Source organism: Augochlora pura, chromosome 7, assembly GCF_028453695.1.
Source record: "Augochlora pura isolate Apur16 chromosome 7, APUR_v2.2.1, whole genome shotgun sequence".
In the NCBI taxonomy this organism is placed as follows: domain Eukaryota; kingdom Metazoa; phylum Arthropoda; class Insecta; order Hymenoptera; family Halictidae; genus Augochlora; species Augochlora pura.
In genome coordinates, this window is record NC_135778.1 from 31,171,997 (window position 1) to 31,196,734 (window position 24,738).

The following is a 24,738-nucleotide window of genomic DNA, read 5'->3' on the forward strand; positions in this document are numbered from 1 at the left end:
ATTACGAATATTTTTATCACCTTTCTTGACTGCTAGATCGTTCTATGATTTTAATGCATTTTCAAGTACGTGACAACATTTTCGATGACTTAATAGAATGCTCCATGACTTTAAAGGCTTTCCATGAAGTTCAAGATATTCTCGACTCGACAATAGCTTCCATGACTTGATAGAATTTTTAATAACTTACAACGAGAGTTTCCTTGATTTTGTCAGGTTTTTCTCGACTCCATAAGATTTTCTGTGACTGGATACATATTTCAATGACTTACAATATGATTCTTAACAATTTTCTATGACTTGGAACGATTTTCAATAACTTGAAACAGTTTTCCACGCCTTGGAATAGTTTTCTATAATTTGAAAGATTTTCCATGACTTGACACAATTGAAATATTTCCAAACTATTTCTCAGATCTTTGAACTATTTTTCTTTTTCGTGACTTTATCTACCACAATTTTCTCCAATACAAAAAGATTTCAAAAAAATTCTGCTCGCACGTTCAGCAAAGGGACCGTATACTAAACATTCAGGTGATGAAATACGAGCCTCTCAGTGCTTTTAAGTACTAAGTAACTCAGCCAAGCTCTCGAGTTCATACTAACAATGATACTCATAATATTTAATGCACCATCCAGAGTCGGCATACTAATGAAATTTGTTACCTTTCTCGTTTCAGGTGGTGAGGGCCGCGAGCCCGGTGCTTCTCCGTGTGATCGTGCTGGGTGCATTTTTCATATATTGCACGGTAAGTGTTCCGGTCTTTACTTTTTACGATTCTGAAGAATAGCCATCGCCGGCGAAGATTTTTCGCGTCGGGTGCCCCGCTGAAATGTTCTCCTACGGCTCTCGTAAAACGCTGCGATATTTCTTTCCCGGGGTAGCGTGGAAAATAAACAATCGACCCGCGAATTTTATCGCGGGAACAATGGTGCCACGGTGCGTGGCAACGTTGACAAATATTTGGCGAATTTCGGCCAAGTCGAGAGCAAACGCTGGAATTCGTCTCGTAGCCGCGTTAAAATGGCGATTATTATAAAACGACTGCGAAAACGTCGGAAGAACTTCAACTCTGGCGCTGGGAAAAATGCATTTTTCCGAAGAAAGCGTTCAATGTGATGGTCTAGTACGCCAACGGAAGTCAATTCTCCTTTTGTTTCCAGACGATTGTAATGTACCCTCGCCCGAACGTCATAACGTGCACGGTGCGAGTTTGGCTGCGAGAAATTGGATTCTCGCTCACCTATGGCGCGCTCATGCTCAAAACTTGGAGGTGAGTGTGAACAACGTTCTACCCGGCGATGTTTGACTCGGTGTCAACTTGTGTATGGTATCCATGTGTTCGGAATTGTGACGGAGAACTTTCAAACGCCGTACGAGATCGAAGGAATCCGCGAACCAAGAAACTCGGAAGTTGCATGTTGACCATTAGAATTTTTAATGGGATTCTGTTGGCCAGCTTAAATGCGCCGACTGTATACCCTGAAGAAACTTGGCAATATTGTATGGGAAATATTCGTTATTTTCAGTCGATATGTAACAATGTCTGTTGATCCAACCATTCTCGAGTTAATGGGAACTACCAAAGCTTTTTTTATTTATTTTTCTATTCATTTAAATCAATTTCTACTAGCCTATGAAATTTCCCATGAGTTTATGTGATTTTTATTGACTCCACATAATTTTCCATGACTCCTCGTACTTTTCCACAACTCTTTGTAATTTTCCATGACTCTATACCATTTATCATAATCCACGTTAATTTTTAATAAATACAATACAAGGTTTTCTATTAATCTATACGATTTTTTATTAATTCATACGATTATTTATTGCTCTATACGATTTTCAACTAATCTACAAAATTTTTTACAAGTTTGCGAGATTTTTTTTCATGACCTTCCAGATATCCATACGATTCCTAATGCCTCCATACGATCTTCCATAACTCAATGCAATTTTCCATGATTCTATGTCAAATTTTAATAGACCTGTAAGTGATATATAAATATATTTGACTTTCCACGAGTATAAACAGTAAATCACGACTCGACACAATTTTCCAGTACACAATGTTCCATGATTGTATGTAATTTTCTTTAATCTTGCATGATTTAGCTCTATTCCCTAATGTTTATCCTTGAGTCAATATGGTTTCTCTATGACCCTACATACTTTTTTACGAATATATACATTTTTCTACAGTCTTATATAATTAATTGCATTTTTCGGGAAGTCAACACAAAATTATATTTATTGTTTATATTCATTACTATTATTTTCTATATTTTATTTTATATTTATAATAAATTTCACGTAATATGGTAGTAGCATGTGTTTTCATGATTTCACACGGCCTTTCCATGACAGCAGATATTTTTACACGATTCTAAACGATCCTCTGATAGGTTCACAAGATTTTCCAGAGGTTCGGTGTATTTTCACACAACAGGATATGCAAATACAACGTTTATGTATGGGATATAAATCCGATGGGAAGTCTTTCATGCTTAAAACGAGCACAAAGGCCACCAGAATGTATTATCAATCGTTTTCGTCCGGAGTTTCCATAGTGAATATTAATCTCCCCGTTATCGCGAATTACATTCACGTTTTCCGCAACACCTGCGCGATGAATTCCTACGGAACGTCGGAAACTCATGGAACTCGACCCCGATTTAATACCAGCCTGCCGGAAAGTTTGACGGAATGGTACAATTTTTCATTTTGTCAGCTATAGAGATACTTGGGAAACAGTCCGCATTAAATTATAATCGCAGCTGTGCCCCTGGTATCCAGGAGTTTCAGTGACAGACAAGATTCGGCAAGATTAAAAATCGTTGACACGGTTTTAAAAGACATTACGTGACGTCAGTGTAAGATACATTATTGTGCCATGACTCGTCGAGTTTTTCTACGATTCGAAACATTAGTTCACGTAACTCGAAACAATTTTCTTTGATCCGTGACGCTTTTCCATGACTCGAAACGTTTTTACATGAGTCGTGATGTTTTCCCATGACTTGTTGTGTGTTTCCACCATTACTGTTCGAGAATTACTTGTAGCATTTCGATTTGCCAATCTATGTAACTAGACTTACTTTTCCAAGACTTGAAACATTTTTTATGAGTCATCGTTGTTTTCCATGACTCTGTCTACTATTCAACAATGTATATTACTGTGTAACATGACTCGTACAATTTTTCTACGACACGAGATGCTGGTTTAGGTAATTCAAAATAATTTCCCACGAGTCATGGCTTTTTTCCATGACTCAAAACTTCGTTTTCCACGACTTATAATGTTTATCAATGACTCGTTTTGCTTTTCGATAATACTAATTACTGTAATACAACCTATAGAATATTTTTTACAACTCAGAATGTTAGATCATGTAACTCGAAACAAGTTTGTGTAATCTAAAATGCTTCACCATTATTCAATCCTACTTTCCACGAATCATGGTGTCTCTAAATGATTCAAATTAATTTTCCACGATCCCCAATACTTCAAAAGTTATTCCCTTTGTTCGCTAATAATTTTGTATGAGTTGAATGACTCAAACAGATTTTTCATGATTTACAGTGCTTTTCCATAACTCGATATAGTTCCCCACGTGTCGCGATGCTTCTCTGTGATTCAAATTAATCTTCCTTGATCCAAAGTGTCTTTCCTACAACGGAATTACAAATATGGCTGCTCTTAAATTAGCATTACACCGTAATCCAGTGTAGATCTTAATTAGCGTACGAATGAAGCCTGCACTTGTGTCTACACTGCGCTGCATCGCATCGAAATTAGAACACGAACGAGAGCACGATATATACTCGAATAATTCTGAAAATTGTCTTGCGAATTACACCTGAATAAATACCAGAGTTTTCTCTTTGTTTCAAGTCGAATCAGTCGCAAATTGATAGTTGATTGCAGTCTGATTACAGTCTCGATGAATTCGTCATTGAATGGAAACTGTTTTCGCAGACTGCTGTAAAAGAACGACACTGATCCGAAGCGTTTCATGAACGGTCGACATCGAAATGAAATTCATCGCTGTCCTAAGGCACGTCGCTTGTCCCCGGCAGATAAACACCGGCGACTAAAGGTGCCATTTAATTAATGGGAAAACTCGATCAAAAGTTTTCAACTAGATGTTCAAACGATAAGAAAAATATGAATAAACGAGCGCCGGAAGTTGATGAAGAATAATGAACTTTTGATTACCCGGGGACCGGGGATGCCGGGGGAATAGTTTTCGCGCGTTATACTATTCAATGTACTCCGGCAACCATGGTCGGAGGGGAACGCGCGCGACTTTCAAACTTATCCTGTCCGCCGGAGACTTTGAATCATTCTGACGCTTCAACTTAATTCAACTTTTTAAATTACAAGCTCGCCGCGCTCATTCAAACCGCGGCCGAATACTTCGCAGTGTTTGATCAACTGATTAATCATACGCCAAAATCACTGTGCAACCTTCGCTGAAACGTGAATAGAAATTCAATGAATCATCGTTTATGGTTTATCGCTGATGCGAAGCAGTTTTCTTTACGATCTTGCAAGTTTCCTATTACCGCCTTCTACGCGATTTTCAAATTCTCTTTTTCCATGTAGAAATCATTTTAGAGAATGTAACCGACAGAAATTAAGGAAAACTTTATTTCGTGCTATATGTTAAATGAAATACCGACAGAAACTTTTCTGAATGCTCCATATTCAACAAAAAATTAGAAAGAAGATTAAATATTACGTTTCAGATTATAGAAAACTCTCCTGTATGTTCAAGGTTGAATTATAAAATAGGAAAAGCTTTTGTGGACGTTCAATTATAAAAGAAACGTTAGGGAAAACCTTCGGGAATGTTAGATATTAAATTAAAAATTTGGTACAATTTTTCTGGATGTTCGATGTTAAATTGAAAATTCGGAAATGCTTCTTTAGACATTTAATATTTAACTAAAAATAAGGGGAAACTTGTCTGCATAGTGAATGTTCAATTAAAAATTAGAAACTTATGTTAAAGATCAAATGCAAGTTAGAAAGTAATTGTTTTAGAAATATTGAATCGTGAAAGATTTTAATTACCAAGGGTTTTCATCATTTTTTCCAAGGATAAATAATATTTGGTAGAGTCGGAAGAGTTAAACTGAATTAAAGTAGAAAAACGGCAGTTCTCTACGGTTCAAAGTTTTCTTGGACTTCCGATTCGCACTCGTGCTTTTCCTAAGGATCCTCGAGGTTATCCGACGATTGCTGGTCAACCAGTGTATAACTTCCGCTTCCCTTCTTTTTCCCATCATGCCCGCGAAATTGTTCTGTCCGACCAGTACCCGCCGGATTTCCAGTGCTTGGGATAAAGATCGCCGGGGGTTTCATCCCTTACTTTCTTCATCGAACCTGCTCTCTGATCGTAGCCAAGAGAAAAAGTTCACCGGAGGTTCGCCCGTTGAATTCGTGAGCCAGTTATCGAATGGAGCCTCTCTTTCTGCGCCTTCTGTCTCCTATATAACGATGAAACAGATCCCCTCAATAAAAATTTCTTCATCCCTGCGCGAAAATTTAAGTGGATGGTGAAATTTCTCGATTTCGAATTATCGTACCTTCTGGAACGGTCGTTTTCTCGAAAATAGTTACGGAAAGGTATCCGAGTTTTTGACATCTATGAATTATGGAAATATGTTCGATGTCGCAAGATAATGTTACGAGTCGTTGAAAAATATTTTGAGTTACGGAAAAACAGTTTTGTAATTTTTATAACGTATTTATGATCTTGAAAAAATTACATGAATCATGAAAGACACTATGAGTCTTGGAAAATTTCTCGGAGTCATGGAAGAATAGTATGAGTCTCGGAAAATTGTTCAGAGTCGTAGGAAAATAGTATAAGTTATGGAAAACCCTGTTGAGGCATGCAACATTATTTTCTCGATTATGAAAGTACACTAGGGGCTAGAGAAAATTATTTTAGGGAAAAATGGAAGTCGTTTAATATCGTTAAAACCGTTAGATACATGTATCTGGATCCAGAATGTTTCAAACCCTTGCGAGGTTAGCAGTGACACCGGTACAGTAAGTAGCACCTGGTACACATGTCAAGAAACTTGCATCCGACTTGTTACTTGAGGTCAGATCGATAGTGTTTGCTGGGTCAGCATAGGAGAAAAGCCTGACACCGGTTGTCGTGGCCCATAACTGCTACTTGTATGGTATTAGCAACATGGACCAACCCTCATACCGTTTCTCCGTGATTTTCTACAACTTTCTGTGATTAGTTTTGTTTTCCTGTAACTCAATTTCTTTTCGTACGACGCAGGGTTCTCTTTCGTTACGTGGAAAATAGTGCTGCATTAATCGCTACAGTTTTCTATCCTCGTGGCGGCTTTTCCGTAATTTCTGAACGTATTTCATGACTGAAAATGACTTTCCTTGATTCAAGTTGATTTTCTACATTGATTTTTCATGAGTAAAATCAATTTTCTGTTACTTGAGTTGTAACTCATACCAGTTTTCTACTACATTAATTAATTCTTTGTAACAAAAATTTATTTCTAATTTATCAGAAATGTTTCCCATGACTCATTACTCTTTTCCAGAACACAAAACATTTTCCATATACATCATACGAAAAAGTTTCACATAGTTGGAAGTACTTGTCCACAAATCACATTTATTTTCCACAACTCATATAGCTTTTTCATGAATCATAGGAAATTCCAATTACTCGCAACTTTTTTCTCTAATACTAATTGCTATTAAATTACTTAATAATTTTCCTTACTACAGACTGTCGTTCTATTGTATATAAATGAAGATCATTATTCATGACTACTAACGTTTTTCACGATCCACAGAGTTTTCCCATTGGTCGTGATACTATTGAGTGACCCACTATAATTTTCTATAATTCGTGGTGCTTTTTCATTATTTGTGTGACTTTTCCATGACTCGAGGGATATTTCCATGTCTCGTGAAGTTTTTCAAGAGTCATGAGTCTCTTCCATAACTCATGGAACATTTTCATGCCTCGTAGATTTTTTCATAACTCACAGAATTGTTCCATGAATCGTAGAGCTTTTAAATGACTTGTGGAACTTCTCCATGACTCGTGGAACTGTTCCATGACTTCAACCGATTTCCCACGATTCATACTGTTCCTCCACACAACAAATTAGCATCTGGCAACCACGGACACTTCTCCATAACGCAAACGATCACGTTGGCCGTTTCCTAACTCAGTCTAGACATATCTGAGACCCAGCCACCTAACTGGCAACATTCTCGGCTCCAACTCGGGACTTCTATAGCCGGCGTTCCAAAGATTAGAGGAACGATGGACGCAATATCGTCCAACAATAACCCGAACAGCTTATTCCGGTTGACAGCTCCGAAATAACTCAGTCAACGTCTCCGGCAACGAGAGAGATGCAGCCAGCTGCAGATGTCATGTAATCCTCCCAGTAACCTTTTTATCTATTCAATAGGGACGTATTTGGCCAGCGCAACCGATGCCGGCGATACCAGGGATTAAAGGACAAAGTATAAAAGCTGGTTCCGTCCTGAATTCACGGAGGAAGGACGGTGGGGCAGGGGATGAAGGAGCACGTCGCTCTTAATGCTAACTCTTTCTCCGAGCGAGGCAGGAGTTGTCCGCTCGCAGAAACTTTGCCAGGGCCTGACGCAGTTTCTTAAGCGACAGTAAGACTCCCACGGCTTTCATTACGTAAATTCAGCTGTGCAGCCGGCCTTCTGATAGGCGCATCCCTGAATGGACCCTAAAACGATTCCTGAAAAAGTTACGCTCCTCTTACGTTGATCCTGCGATCCACTTTATTTGTAGATGCCGCCTTTGAAATTGTTCCGCCAGCGCAGGGATCCGACCGTTCCCGGGAAAACGGTTTTCTTTTTGATTCCTAGTGCTTATCCTTCCTTCGTTGATTATCCTTGGGTTTTAAGTGATTCTGTTTTTACGTTAGTGTTAAGAATTTTTCATGACTCGTGGCTGTTTTCTATATCTTCGCAGAATTTTCCATGATTTACTATCACTTTTACATCACTCATAAAAGAGTTTTCCATAATTCGTACCGATTTTCCATGGTATGAGAATTCTACTAAGTTGAAAATGAATTTCATTACTCATTGTTTCCTTATGTAGATTATAATTATATAACATGATTGCAAGTAAGTGGAAATAGTTTTCCATGAGTCAGAATGATTTTCCATCAGTCATAGTATTCATCTATGAGTCGCAGTGATGTTTAATAAGTCACCGTGCTCTTTTAGAAGTTGAAATTGTTTTCTAGAAGTTTCACGAAACACTTAATTCAATATATAATATATAATACTGTAGGATGTGTGTAGTGTGAACGAGCGATACGGTTGAAGGCGCGGAACGGTTGAAGACGCGGTACGATTGAGGACGCGGTACGATTGAATACGCGGTACGATTGAATTCGCGGTACGATTGAATACGCGGTACGATTGAAGCACGGTATGTTTGATGACACCTGGGCGAATGGAGTGTGTTTGTTTCTGACCACGTATAAAAGGAGGCCCTACGGAGGTCTCGGGGTCAATCCGTTTTCGACGTTACGCGGTGGAGATCCTTGTGTGAGAGTTTGCGAGTTTATTGAGAGAAGCGCGTGGAGAATCCTACAATACATAACTTATGACAATTTACATAACTCGAACAGTTTTTCTGTTACTCGAAAAGATTTTTCACTATTCATAACGCACTTTTATAATTTATAATCTCATTCCACCCATTTCAACATTTTTTTTTAAACAAAATAATGCATTGCTTCATGGAAAATAATTTTACAAAATTTGTTACGTCTTCCGCGCTATTTCGTCTTTCTTTAAATTATTTTTACTTTCAACCCAAAAATGTTTTCCTAGCCCCAAAAAGATTTCATTTTTCTAAATAATCTTTCATGGCTCGTGGAAATTTTCCATGAGTCGAATCGATTTTCCATGACCCACAGTCCTCTGGCAGCGCTTTACGAAACTCGAACTATTTTCCGCGACAGTATTCATCCGAGAGCGAAATGATTATCTCTTGCTCCAATGGCCACAAGTGGATTCTTTTGGTGGCCACGTGAAATGTTCGATCGTTTTAGTTACAGAATAAATAGACACGGTAGAATATCAATCCTCCCAGACGGAACAACATTGAAATTCTTTTTCGGCCACTAGAAAAACGTACATTAATGCTGATTGCTTCTCGACTGACTACGCTGCCGTTCAAAACAAACAACGTTGCTCAACGGTAGCGGCGGTACGCTTCTTAGAAAAATATCGTCGAGTTCAGCGCGGTCGCTATGATCATTTTTATCCGCGGAGAAGCCAGGGCAGTTCGAAAATTCCCTGGCTGTAAAAGAGGTACGCTGCCAAGCGTACCTCGATTCACGACGCGATCTCGAAAAACGAGTACACCTAAGGAAAACGGATGCCAGCGACTTCCCGTCACGACCAACCTTCAAAGATACAAAGCTCTGGGACTGCAGCTTGGATCATCTTTTTTTCCGACTGTATCCTATATATGTGAATGAACTACTGCTCTTTACCACTAGCAAGACATAAGTCGCTAAATTTTAGAACAATTTTACGATTTAAATTATTGTTCCGTCCTGGGCATAGGGCCCCAAGGACGATCTTCAAACAAGGAAGACCAATTTACAGTTTATGATGCTAGTAATGGTAAAAGGCTATTTTTGAGGAACCGAATCATCAAGTAATTTTAATATTTCGCGCGACGCATGGTAATCGGTTTACAATCTCTTGTTCTCGGTCTCAATAGCGAACGCTAGCATCATAAACCTCGGGGATTTCCAAAGGGCTCCGCGGACAGAGGCCTGAAGGCCCAAGGCAGGCTCGCGACCGTTCCGCGAACGGCTATTTTTACGGTTCCTTCAGACCTGGAGGAAATCCCTGTCAAACGTTGCTGAAACACCCCCTACAACAGAGTTCCTTCCTATCCCTACTTTAGACATTTTTTCCACTTCCACCAAATTCTGCTTGCGACCGAGCTTTTCGTAAAAGCTAGTACGACAACAAAATAACAGAATCGTTTTTGCAACAAGTGCAACAAGTTTAGAATCGTTCTTGCACCGCGGTAGCAAGATCGAAGAATCATTTAACTATTATAAATCGCGACGTCATTATATCGAGATTAGCTACATTTGCAGCCAAGTCCTTTGTAGCTAAGATCACTTCTGTACAAAGTCCGGAGTTAGCCTTACATCCTTTCTTCGTTAACCGGTCGTAACTCTAAGTCGCCAACGAGGCGAACGACACGACACAACAATTATGTTCGAATTTGCTTAATAGTAACGGCTTGTTAATCAGTGAAATATATACATTTATTATTTAAAAAGTTAATTTCACGTAACTGCTTAAACAACTTCAATCGATTTAAATTATAAAGCAATCTAATTTTGATTATTTGCTGCAGTGAGACAATTCTACTTGTTTGATAACACAAGATAAGTCTACTCGTCCGACCAATCAAACTAGTTTTACTTAGCTAATAAATCGAGCTTAGCTTTACTTGTCTGATCGATGAAATTAAACCTACTTGTCTGATAAATGGAATAGTAATTATACTTGTCTGATCAATGTTGCCAATTCTACTTGCCCGATGAATGCTGTCAATTCTACTTGTCTGTTCAGTAAAGTGATCATTCCACCTGTTTGATCAATGGTGTTAATTCTACTTGCCTGGTCAATGAAGTTAATTTTACTTTTCGGATCAATGACATTAAATCTACTAATCTGATCAACGATATCAAATTAATTCTACTTGTCTCATTAATAAAGTTAATTAAACTCGTCTCACCATTGAATTTAATTAGACTTGTCTCATCATGGAGGTTAATTTGACTTGTTCAATCAATTATGTTAATTCTACTCGACAAATCGTATACAAATTCCCTCTGTTAACATTTCAATTGCCTTATGAACTATAATAAACTATAATATTTATAAGTTTTAAGTGATATCTTAAAATTCGAATAACTTTCAATCTAACATCGTTAAAATATGGGATTGGTAGTAGTTCTTTTCATACGGGACAAAAAACTGCAGCACCTGGTAAATTTTATGATATGCAGTCACGTTTAAAGCATACGTGCAGTTGCATTTCTTTGACGCACTGATGCAGAAAATTACATAAAACTATGCTCGCCAGATGCTCTCTCCATAACCATACGGCTTTACTACGTAACCGTTTGTTCCCTGGCCCATAATATCAGAGATATGACTTGCCCTATGTGCAGCGATGTACTACATGATAGAACAATCTTAAAATTTTAATCACCTTCGAGCAGTCAGTTTCAACATTGAGGTTACTTTGTACACTGTTCCGCTGTATATCAACTTGCATCGATCGTTGCATTATTCAATACTGCATAAAATGCAAAAGTATACAAAATTGTACAATATCATTTTCAGTAGATGCTTCATATAAAATCATGCGACATTTCTCTAACTATGTACATAATACTCAAACAACAAAAACGGGGTTCATATTGATCCACCCAAATGGCTACTTAAATATCTAAATTCCAACAATGACATTTAATTTTTAATTTCGCTGAACTATATCGAACAAAGTTGCTATATAGCATTACAAATCATCTTAGGCACATTCTAGGTATCTTATCAAAAAATTTCGGACATCCGAATTGTGTTAACAATGCGATTAGTTCTATTTGCTACAGAGGGATGTTTGTTTGGTTTCAGGATATCGGTTATATTCCGAGTGAAGTCGGCTAGAGCTGTGAAGATCACAGACGGCAGTCTGCTGAAGCGGCTGGGAATCATCGTGATGATATTCAGCGTGTTCCTTGGTATCCGGACTTTAGTCGCGCCACCGGTGGTGATAGTTGCCCGGACTGCGGACGACCTGAAGGCTTATCTGTGCCGGACGGACTGGTGGGATCACAGTTTCACTACACGTGAGTAACTCGCCGCTGTTCCACGACTCAGCGAGCACCGTTAGGTTCGCGGATTCCGATACCGGTCGGTCGACTAGAACTCTTCGCACTCGGCGAAAGCTGTTCAAGCGTCCACAGGAACAACTATTAATTATCTCGCCGGCACTACTGCAATTGAATGTTCCATTCCAGCCGGACAGCCACTTTGCCGAACACGAACACCCTGCTTCCAACATTCTAACGCTCTCTATGTTAGCAATTACTCACGGGAATTCGATAATTTCGATGTCCCGTTTATGGAACGATTATGCCGAAATCATATCACTTGGATTATTTGGGAGAGACTTCTTTACTTGGATGATTTAAGTCAGAATTTTCTACTGCCTTCATTTTAAGTAAATTTTTATACATGACTGAATCAAGCAAGAGCTTTTCACTTGACTGCTTTTTAAGGGAGATTTTTCTACTTGGCTGATTTAAGGAAAATATTTCTACTTGACTGATCTAAGGGAGACTTACTTACTTGATTGCTCCTAAATAGAATTTTTTATTTTTTTTATCTTAAATAGCTTGTTCGACTTACCTGATGTTCGATAGATTTCTTTTACTTGTTTGTTTTTAATGGATTGTCTCACTTGCTTGTGTTTATTATTTTATTGTCTGTCTTGTTTTATTTTTAATAGGTTGTTTTCACGATGTTCTGACTTGATTGACTCGAGACAAATTTTCCACGTGTTCGACATACAGCTTTTACTTGCCCGATTTATTATAAATTGGCTCTAGTGATCTCCTTGGAATCAAATTATTGTTTCAGTCTGGTTTAGGACAGACTTTTCTACTTGGCTGGTTCGTGTCACATTTTTCTACTTGGTTGGTTTATGCCAGAATTTCCTACTTGGCTGGTTTATATCAGATTTTTCTATTACATGTCCGGCTTATGCCAGACTCTCCTACTTGGTTGATTTATGCCAGACTTTTCTACTTGCCTGGTTTATGTCTGATTCTCCTACCTGGCTGATTTCTCTCAGGCTTTTCTACTTGCCTGTTTGATGGCGGACTTTCCTACTTAACTGGTCTATGTCAGACTTTTCTACTTCACTGCTTTAAGAAAGACTTTTCTACTTATCATTATTGCGACAGTCTTACTTATTACAATAGTTTGATTTTCAACAGTTGTTTCTATTTGTCTGACTATGGCAAACATTCCTACTTGATGAATTTACGTAAAACTTTTCGACTTGTATAATGTTAGATTTTTTCAATTGCCTGATTTAAAACAATCTTTTCTAGTTGTCAGTTTTAAAATATGCTGTTTCTATAAAACTATCATTACCCATTCTTCTATTATCTGTTTAACACAAATGACATCAACAGTCTGATTTACAACATATATTTCTACTTGTTTAATTGAAAACAGAATTTCCCACTTGTCCAATCTAATGTAGGCTGATTCTATTTATTCTCACTGAACAGTGTCTGTTCTTGTCTGACTTGAAACTGTCTTTCCACTTGTCTGAGTTATGATAGCTTGTTTCTACTTTATAACTACACATTGACTTTTTTAATATTTGAGGTTACAAACGGCTACTAATGTGATTTAAAGCACACATATCTACTAGTCTGATTCAAAGCAGATATTTTCACTGCTCTGACTAGAAATGATCGTTACTGCTAGCCTGACTAACGATAGACATTTTTCATATTTTGATTGAACACAGAAATTCACAAGTCTGATTTATGTGTCACACTTGTACTGGACTGATTTAAAGCTTACATTTATACTACATTGATTTAATACTATCTATTTGTCTAATTTAAAAGACTTTCCTACTAGTCTCATGTAAAACAGATTCTTTCCACTTGCCTAATTTAAATCTAATTAGTTTAATACACGCACATTTCAATTGTCCGATATAAGAAAGACTCGCTGCGCTTGTTCGATAAAATCAAATTCACGCAACTAACCTGATATCTAACAGATAAATTCCTCTGTGGCTCTTTCGCCTCGCAAAGTCAAACGAATACTTCCAAAGGACAAAGTACTGAATTAGTATGTCGGCTGAAATAATCGGTTGCGTGGTTGGCTAGGAAACGGCTTTGTAGAATATCGATCTGCCCGGCGAGAAGCGCAATAAATTGACCGACAGTTCGAACGGCGGGAACCGCATGCACGGGCAAGATCTTCCACGGAAGTTGCTCCCCTTTGACCCTTTTGCGATCCTCGAACTTCGTCGCTCGGATGTCCCGGCGAAGCTGGCTCGAGCTCCGCCGGATTTCCTTTTATCATGTCACCCTAGTCGCCGCCGAGAATTCTTCTGAGGGCGCGCGAAGGGAGGGGACGAAGGAATGAAGGGAACAAATGCGAAGGGAAAGATATGAATCCGCCTCGACGAAACCAGATTCCAGAAACATATAGAGCCGAGATTCTCGGCCCCGGGCATGATAAAAGGCACGGGAAAGAGTTGCCATAAAGTGCGTGAGAAAACTCGGGACGTCTAGAAATTGAATCCCGACAGGTATTAAGTAATCCGCGGAAAGTTAAGCACCCCGCGGTTCTGTTCGCGGCGAGGTATGCTCGGCAAAGTGCAATTTACTTTTTAAAACTACGAGCGACCTTTGAGAACATAATGATACGTTTCGTTCGTTGTCCGGTAAGATTCTTTCTTTTGCGATATAGTTATACCAATTAGGTTTAAAGATTTTTAGAACATTTCATTCACATTGGAAGAATAGTCTTAATAAACCAGTTCGTGTGGAATTAATCGATCAATCTGGACAAATTTATTGACGTATTTTATTTATCTGATTAGTTAGGGATATACTCTTTCTGTCTGATTCCGAAACCTGGTATTCTACTTGTCTGATGATAATACGGCACATTCTACTTCTCTCAACATAACAGGCACATTATATTTGTCTGATAATATCAAGCACATTACATTTGTCCGATTTTAACAGGCACATTCTATTGGTCTGATTGTAAGGGGCATACTACCCGTCATATTGTAACAAGCACATTATATTTATCTGATTACAACTGACATGTTCTACTTATCTGATAATATTAGGCACATTCTACTTGCCTGATTATAACGTGTACATTCTACGTGTCTAGAAGTAGCTGGTATATTCTACTTGCTTGATAATAGCAAGAACGCCACTTTTCTGATTCGTAACAGACTTCTATTCGTCTGGCTAATGAAGTTAATTCTACTTGCATGATTTACAAGAGACACGTAGCACATGTCTGTCTAATAAAACTAATTCTACTTGTCTGATTAATATAACCAATCCTACGATCTTGGTTAGTAAGAGTAATTATTCTTGCTTGATTAATAAGAGACATTCTAGTTGCCTATTAAATGAAAGTAGTTCTACTTTACTGATCAATAACTGACACCTACTTTCCTAGCCAATAAAATTGATTCTGCTCGTCGGACCAAGAGAAGACACATTTCACTAATTTTATCAATAAATCTAATTCTGCTTGTCGAATCAATAAAAGACATACATTACACTATTTTTCTCAATAAAACTAATTCTAGTTGTGTGATAAATAATAGGTCCCTTCCACTGACAAAAGTTAATAAATATATGCTGCAAAAGACGACATCGAAGCAAATTAATCTGAAATAATAAATAAGATCATTCCAAATATTATTAAATTTATCCTGTTGAAAGTGTGATGTTCTTGTGTAATTCTTTCTCGTATTATACTATGTCATATTACCTTCAATCACGTAAAATAATTCAGTGTTACTTTAAACATTCCAGCTGTAGGGCAGTGATCGATTTTCCCCGGTCTCTTTGAGAACGTCCGTTCGCTTCCTTGCTGTCTGTGTCGTGAAAAGGTCACCGCCTGGAATTTCAATGAGTCGCTCGCCGAAATTGCCAAGCATTCCCCTGTGTTTTCCCGTTTTTAATGACCCCCTCGCAAAATTCTTCGGACCACTTTCTTGGGGCAATTCCACCGCGTCCGAATTCCGATCGCGTCCGACGACAAATGCTTCGCGGACGCGTTTCTTCGAAACTCTCTCCGCGTTGCTCGTGACGATGCCATGATCAAAATCAATATAGTTTCATCGAAATTTTTTGATAAACCTTCTTCGAGGGATTCATGAAACTTCGTTCCTCCTGGTACACACAGCTCAGATATTTATTTATATTAAATGTCTTTGCTCCATCCTTTTTTCTTTATCTGTACGATATTTTAATTTTATAAATTGAAATGGCTCATTGAATTTGCTTGGCCACTGTTACAAATGTTAACATTGTAGTATTATATATATATTGCTTTAGTGTACATGATTTTTAAATTCGCAATATTTTTATCAATTCCTTCGTTGTCAGAAAATTATTAAAAATTCCATCGTTTTGTCGATTTGGTTTTCCGTTTCGTTTCTTTCGCTTTGCTACACGGTACTGTTTCTTATTTATTTATATTTCATTCCTCTCTTTAGAGTCTTCCCTTGATGCGTAGTTCTTTTTGTCAGTACTGCATGGTTCGCAATTCATGTTGTATGTACTTATTATTATTTTACCTGTCGCTAGTTCGTTCCATATCTCGATTACGCTGTCTCAAATCATTTTTCCCCTTTTTCCATGTTGTCGAGTAATATTTGCAGAGCTCATCGCGAGGTACGTCGTTCCAGGTGGCTTTAATATTAGAGATGCTCTTGACGCGGTTCCTAATCATTGAATCCCCGAACGTACGGCGGGTCACGTAATCGCGTCGCTGCCACTGCCGCTAGATTAGACCGCATTAGCCTCATAAATTAATTGCACGACCTCTTATTCGAGGCTGATCCCGTAATTTCTGGCCAGGCAATTTTTCACCAACCGTTCATTTCATTTATCCAACTAATAATTACCCAGTTAATCGCTCGCATGGCCATTCTCACATCTGCGACGTGTTCGAAAGTTATCAATTGTATCTCTCGCGGCATTGTTACCGTTTGTTTATCGTGCAAACATTTTCGGCAAACACAATAATATTTAGGTAACTTCTCGTTTCGTAGAAATTAGCCATTCCATGGTTGCGACCCGTTTCATTTGTTTGACGACAAACACGCCGATTCGACTGCTCCATATAACCGCTCATTTTACTTTTCCGAGCAAACGTTCGGTTATATCACTGGCGTGCTCTGGATATAACCCTGGTCACATCGATTCGTTCGTCTATAGAAGCGTTTGCACCACTTGTGGGATTATGTAGGCAACCATTATACCGTGTGAGTCTAGTAACCACGTTTTTTTTCAATCTCTGCACTGATCGGGCATATGATTTTATTAACAACTTGTTGAATCCGATGATTGATTGTGATACCTGTCCGAGTATAGAATTATTTGTACTAGTTCTGTATGGTTTTATACATTGTCCGGATGGTTATACTGTCTTTATACTATTTAGGTGTAAATGCTATTCTACTGCGTTTCTGAATGTATAGTTGATGCAGGACTTGAGATACGGTAAATGATTCTGTACTATGCGGCTTACTATACAATGTCCTGTACTGTTTTGAAACTTGCTCCACTGTGTCTAGCTATGTAATTTATTATGCTAGTTTCTGGACTGGTAACTTTATTATACTACTAGTCTGACTACATAATTCCTTATTCTGTTCGTCTTACTATATATAGTCACGTACTACTGACTTGACTTGCCATTTAGTTATATCACATTTCTGACTCGCCGTTTAGTTATGTCGCTCGTCTGACTCGCCATTTAGTTGTGTCGCTTGTCTGACGTGCTATTTAGGTATGTCACTCGTCCGACTATGAAGTTACTCATACCACATATCTATTTCTATACCACTTATCGGACGTGAAATTTTCCTACAACACTTCGCGAAACTCTAGACCATAAAAATCACTTCATGTCCGATAAAAATAATACAACATTGTGAACAATTACACGAAATCGTAATCAACGTCCTGCAGTCGCTAAATATTATCGAATTCAACTGAATAAATATCGCAATCGGGGAACTACGGATTTTAATGCAACGTAAACATTGTTTTCATCAGTTGTAAGATGTATAAACTAAATAGGAAGTTATTTATTCTTTCCATAACTGTAACAGCTTGAAAGTAATATACTACCGTTTCTAGATCCTCTCTGTGTGTCTACTATTTCTAATTTTGCCATAACTGAATAAAATTCGCAGTTCAGTTCTCCTAAAATAAGGATTAAAATCTCGAATCTCTTTACAAAAGAATACAATTAGTAAATGCTACGACAATGACGAAACACGAGGAAGATTTCTCATTTTCGAGCAACGATATTTCGACTATCATTCTTCGAGGTTTGCATGTCGAATAATTCAAAGCGTTGAACTCAATCTAAGTTGCAAGCTGTGTGTCACAGCCGGGTAACTTTCTTCGCTGAAAGTTCTAGAGTATCAGTTCCTACTGATTCGTAGCGCAACGTTAATTGCTTGGAAGGCTCCGGCTGGGATACCTATCCGGAAAGTGATTGCTCTCTCAGAGCCGCACGACTAGACCGTAGGAATCTTCGGTACGGTTACAGGCGAGGTGATAAATTTATTTGTCGGCCGATAACCGTTCGTCTATCCTCCAATGAAATGCAAATTTTTTCGCGAAAACGCCGAGCCCGGTTAAAGTGATGGACCGCCGCGTGGCTTTGCATCTGGGAATAAAGCCAGCGTTTTAACAAATAGAAGCTTTCACGGCGGGAACTATTGCTCCCCTTTGGATTGCGTCCAATGCAAAACCCCGGGAAGAGGAGCGGCTTCAACGAAATAGTCGAACTCCGAAATTTCTCATAGTCCGTGGAACTGAATTCAAGACTTTCTGATCATGTGACCCGTGATATTTTATGTTCTAACAAAGCGATGTATGATAATATGAACATCCCCGGTCTCGGAGAGTTTCAAACAGAAATGCATAAATGTATATTGAGATGTGAATGTCATTTATATTTGTTTCCTTTAATCCCATTTTAAATTAAAGTGCTGAGATAATAAGCTAATATTTTATGAATGCTGCGTATTTAGACCAGAAAGTAGTAGAGACAAATATATGATCGGACTAGTAATAGATACAACGTTTGGTTAAACAAGTACAGTAACGATCTGAGGTCAAATAAGTAATATAAGCAACTGTTCTGTCAGGCATGAAGTGTAAGTATCTGTCTGGTCAGACAAGTAGTATAAAAAACGGTTTGGCCATATAAGTAGTATAAGCAAATGTCTAATCGGAAAAGTAGTATAAGAAGCTATCTAACCAGACAAGTAGTATAAGGAACTGTTTGGTCAGATAAGTAGTGTAAGTAACTGTCTAGTCAGACAAGTAGTATAAGCATCTGTCTGGTTATACAAGTAGTATGAACAACTGTAATATGTGCCCATAATTATGAAAGTGTTCTAAGTCAAAATTTTAAAAAAATGAGTTTATCAGTTATTTTACACCACATTATTTTAAACTAAATTTATTCAATGTAATTTTTACGACATCGTCAAAAATGAACCGTCAGATGGTGGTTGGAATTTCAACAGTACATGGAATTCATTCAGTGTTAATTATGAAAGTGGTCTATGTCAAAAATTTAAGGAAATTATATAAACATAACTTGGTCCTTTCTACCGAATGACCGTGATTTTGGGTTGATAGAAATGAAAATAAAAAAAGCAAATTATTTATGTAACCCTGAGCACTATTATGAACTGATAAAAAAGTGTAGAAGAAGAAATACATTTTCGATAAAACGAATGTCGCAGACGGATTTTATTTCAACGAAATCACTAGAGGAGTGAACAACAAGAAGAGGAAAAAATACCGCGGGCGAATCTGTCTCTTGGCTGCGAATACAATGGACGAGATTCGTGAAAAATTAACCATATAAAATGTTCTATAAAACTTCTTTAGATGCTCCTGAATTCCACGTTTTGGATCTTTCACCTAAAAGAGGAAGTCCCAAAATATACGGAAATATTAAGCTACTTCCTTTATACACCACCACTAGACCAGTATCGGGAGAAAAACATAAAGATATTATGTGTTTGCTACCATACATTCCTTCAGTTTTTCAAGAACATTTTAAAAATCTTAAAAACTCGAAATGATGAAAATGCATTACTTTTTTAGTATAATTAATAAATGTGCACGAATTATTTCATTAAAGTTATTGTTTCAAATAAAACTCATAGTTCGTTATTGCTTTACGTCATTTATAGAACATTCAGTTAATTTTGAAAATGGTCTAAGTCAATTCAAGCTTTAAAAACAACATTTTCCTATGAAATTCACACAAAATTTCATATCTATAATAAATTTCCATTAATCAAGACTAATAAAATTATAAATTAAAATGTCACATAATGTAAAAATATTTTTTAATTTATTCAAATGCGATTCATTAAATATCTCGATACAAGAAATATATGACTTAGACCACTTTCATAATTATGGGCACATATATACACTTGCAAATTAGAAAAATATGTTTCTCTGACGTGAGATACATTTTTCTATTACTCGCCATAGTTTTCCGTAACTCCAGCTACTTTCCAATAACTTAATATGACGTTGTATGATATAAAGCATATTTTTCTATGGGTTAAACTAATTAATGTAACTTCATGACTCCTACAGCAACTTTCTATGACTCAAATCTGGTTTCTAAAATCCGTACTCAGAACTCCCGATGTATTTTCATGTGACTCAAATTGATTTTCTATGAGATGAGCTGCATTTCCATAACTCTACTTTTTACGGACTCTACGATATTATTCTGTGATTGGAATTAATTTATTCATATTAATTATATCACTTTTCCATAACTCCAAATGATTTTCCATGACTTGAATGTATTTTCTTATAACTGAATACATAATCATATTCGTATATGATTACATGAATCATATTCATATATGATTATATGAATCATATTCATATATGATTATATGAATCATATTCATATATGATTTTCCATGATTCATATATAACGAACCATGACTCGTAGCCCATTTCTTTGACTCAAACTGACTTTCTATAAGTTCCAGTACATATTTCCCACCCAAATTATGTTACTTCTCGCACTTGCACAATTCTTAAACAATTTCACAATTCTCACTGTAACCAGTCAAATCAATTATTCAACAATTTCTCTAAATTTTCAAATAATTTCCCAATGTTCATGATTCCTGAAGTTGCTATAGTTTCTTCGACGAAAATGGATAATGTTTCCACGGAGGATTTCATCTGCGACTACTAGACTGTTACAGCTACGGACGTAAAGTTCGTTAGCCGACCGTTCGGTTACGTGAACGGTCTCTCGGTCGGAATATTCGGCGACTAATGGAGCAGACCGAAGTTTATTACTGAAGATGGCTCGAATAAACTTATCGTTTCGCAATACTCGGGGGCATGGTAATCCAATTTATCCGGCGGCCGGCTTTCTCAAAAACAGAACGCAGACTAATTCAATATTTTGCCGGGGCTACAGGACGCCGGCTGTTCCACCATCGTAAACCGCGAGAACGCGTGTCCTCCTCGTTTTTCAGTAATTTTAGTACCGCGGGACCGAAAAACTCGGCTACGTTACAACCACGGGGGCTTTTCATTCGACCCCCCCACTCCTCCAACCAGACCATTTTTATTGCACTGTTTTGGGACGAGAATTCCCTTTAATACGCTTTCACGTGTCCTCTCTGATTCGCAGAAGAATTTCGACATTTTATATCTGCGGTTCCAAGTATGTTCGTCTGTTGTTCACTGAATATTCTCGTACGTACTCTCGAGTAAGTTATTTTCCTTTTACCATTCTTTTCCACAATGTCCGAAGTACGTTAATTTAGCTTGGGTCAAATCTGTACGCTTCGCGACTGTTAATATACCACATAGAATCGGATCGGAACAACGACCTACATGCATACCTATCTACACAGTTATCCCCGAAAATCGAGACATCAGTTTTTCCTGTACGCTACATCGTTTTCAGATTTTTTGGGATAAAAATACCAGCTGAAAAATAAAAAGGCAGTCAGCGAAAACATCGAGTATTTCGAACAATGCAGGTCGTGCAATATTTTGATCGTGCACTAGTCGACCAGATTTGTAAAAAATGCAGGGGGTTACTAGTGTTGGGCACGAGACCAGCCAGAAAATTCCTGCTGTAACAAACGGAAACACTAAAAAGTTCCACCTTGGAGTTTTAGAAAAGCACGGGGAAGAACTACGGCGTTCAGATTATTATGTCAAAGGATCTGTTTATTTTTCGCGGATTAACGCGGCACGGTTGCCCAGAAAAATTCTGTTTGTTACCGCGAGTACACGCTGCTGTTCCCAGAGGAGTTTCAGCTGAATGGATACGTGCTGGCCGGTGTTTCGCGGATCATCTTCCGACCGGATAATTTGTTTGAGAACCGCGGGGCCGGCGGAGCGGAATGAGGATCGTATCCCGGGGTCGTTACTTTTCATTTCGCGATAAGATTGGGTATCATTTCTTACGCTTTCCTCCCCATTTCACCCTTTATTTGCAAACGCCCGGCGTTTGAGCTCCGCGGCTGAATTTATTCAAGCCTCGCGGACGGTCCGCGCGAAACTTTGCCTATAGGAAATAATGATAAATTCCTTCTCCCTGGCTTCTCCGTTCGAAAAATTTTATTTAAACCGAACATTACTTGCGGGAACCATCGAAATGTCTGCCAAGAGAATGCAAATATTCTGCCGCAAGGAATCATATCTCCCGATCGGTTAGGCACGCGAAATTGAGCAGTCAGCGCCGTTGAAGTATTGATGCGCAATCAAACGCGTTCAAACCTAATAGGTCGTGCTCAAAATAGGAAATATTGGACTCGAGGTATTGTACTGTTGCGAGGTATTAGGTGCAACACAGGAAAATGTTACGCTTTTGTTTTGTTACGATGTGTACTTCGAAAATAAATCCATAGCATATCAAACATTCTCAAACACGTGAAAATGTATCGCGATGTTTTTAAATTGGTTTTGGGACTTACAGCGTCGTTACCTTCTATAATAGTAGCATTCTATTTTATAATATTCTTTTTTATACCACGTATGTATCAGAAGTATATTCGAATGTATTCAAAGATGCTCAACACATATGCAAATAGACTTGAGGGTATGTAAAATTATATTTCGTAGAGCCAAATCATTTTTAAGCCTCGGATCAAGTGCAATTTACAAACAGGTGCAACAATGTCTTGTTTTTTGATGCGAGATGCTTCTTTGAAATAAATTCAATTTCATTCAAACGTGCTCAGACATACGAAGATTTAAATATAAATATGTAAAGTATTTTCTGGAGAGCAACCATTTTTAATCATTCAGCGAAGTATCTTTTATGTTGCAAGGAATTTCTCGGATATAGATTGAAACCCATTCAAACATCTCAGATATAAATTCAAACTCGTTCACAGTCCTTTTCTCATCCACCTACATTCTTAAATATTAATTGAGACACAGTTCACATAAATCGAATACAGAAAACAATTTCGAGCTCTCCCAAACATACTCAAACGGAGTATAGTATAAACTGATCTCATTTATTCCGTGTGCAATCGAATGTCATACTGTTTACGAACATTTAAACAGATCTATTATTCAGAGATCTCAAACGTGTTCAAACATGGTCAAACATCAAGCCAAGATCCACAACAGCGTTCCATTGACACTGAATATTCACCGATCGAAACACAAATAATCCGTTCAAATATTCTCAAACACAGTGAAACCTTCACAGATCCGATTCAAGTCGCCTACAGAACGAACTCTTTGCGCGACGATGTTTTTCTAAATAAGAAAGGGAGAAAAGGACAATCGGCAGTAGAAACGGAACTGCCGCATGGAAGCGGGATAATAGATTTATTCATGGGGTCGTCTCGCTGTTATTAGAGGACATATCTACGGGATTGAGCGGCCGTATTTGAGTTCCGCAATGCAAATCGAAGTATTACAGGCCCGTGGAGGGCTCGTCGGTCGGGCACGGTGACTCCCGGATCGAATAGCCAGTTTTCACTGGCTGAAAAGCCGCGCTGGAATCGAGTGGTCCGCGATAATCGCCCCGATAGAAGGTGCTTCGGCGTTAAAAATCGCGGGCAAGAGCGGGGGCGGCATAGAAGCGAGAGAATGACGGAGCGCGAAGTTTTTCCTTGGCGATTCGATGGAAATTGAAATCCATGCGGGAGGGAATTTTAATTCGAGCTACGAATCGATCGGATCACCGCGTCTCTGAAAACACAGCCGGGGACTATCGGCGGCATAGCATTTTCCACGAAGGTCCGTTCGATATCGTAATCGAGTTATTTACTCATGGAATTGCGAGTACGTTGTGGGAAAAAAATTAACCGAGATAACCCATTTCAATATTCCGCAGCGCACGTACCAAGACATTCTTTTGTGGTTAAGTAAGCATCGTTGTATAGTCAATCGTAGCGTTGAGTTCGATCGTGATTCGTTAAACATTATATGTATATGCAACGGCTGTTTATGCTGTCTCTGGTGTCTTTTGCGATTTTTAGAATATGAAAAACTGTAAACAGTTATGAAACGTTTAGAACGCTTGTAAAACGTTTAATATAAAACTTTTTGTGAGAAATAAAGTGGAGGCGCTAGATTCTAACATGTTCTATCGAATTGAGAATGTACAGTGACTCCCAAAAATATACAGATACTAGCGTAACTTTGACTTCTACGATATATATTTAAATAAATGTACATTGAAAGGAAAACATCCTTTATGGTATAGTAAAGTAGAGTAATATAATAATAATATATATTTATTTTCAGCCTCACGGCCAAGAAATAGGACTTGGTTTACACAA

The 24,738-nt window shown here is 38.0% G+C and overlaps 1 protein-coding gene across 1 annotated transcript in view; it reads left to right on the plus strand.

The window, feature by feature from the left end:
- LOC144472023 (metabotropic glycine receptor) overlaps positions 1 to 24,738 on the plus strand; it is a 278,340-nt gene that overhangs the window by 221,591 nt on the left and 32,011 nt on the right. The window contains exons 6-8 of the mRNA XM_078184653.1: positions 681 to 749; positions 1,165 to 1,274; positions 11,739 to 11,953. Of these exons, the coding sequence (XP_078040779.1) occupies positions 681 to 749; positions 1,165 to 1,274; positions 11,739 to 11,953 (394 nt within the window). The remainder of the gene's footprint in view (positions 1 to 680; positions 750 to 1,164; positions 1,275 to 11,738; positions 11,954 to 24,738) is intronic.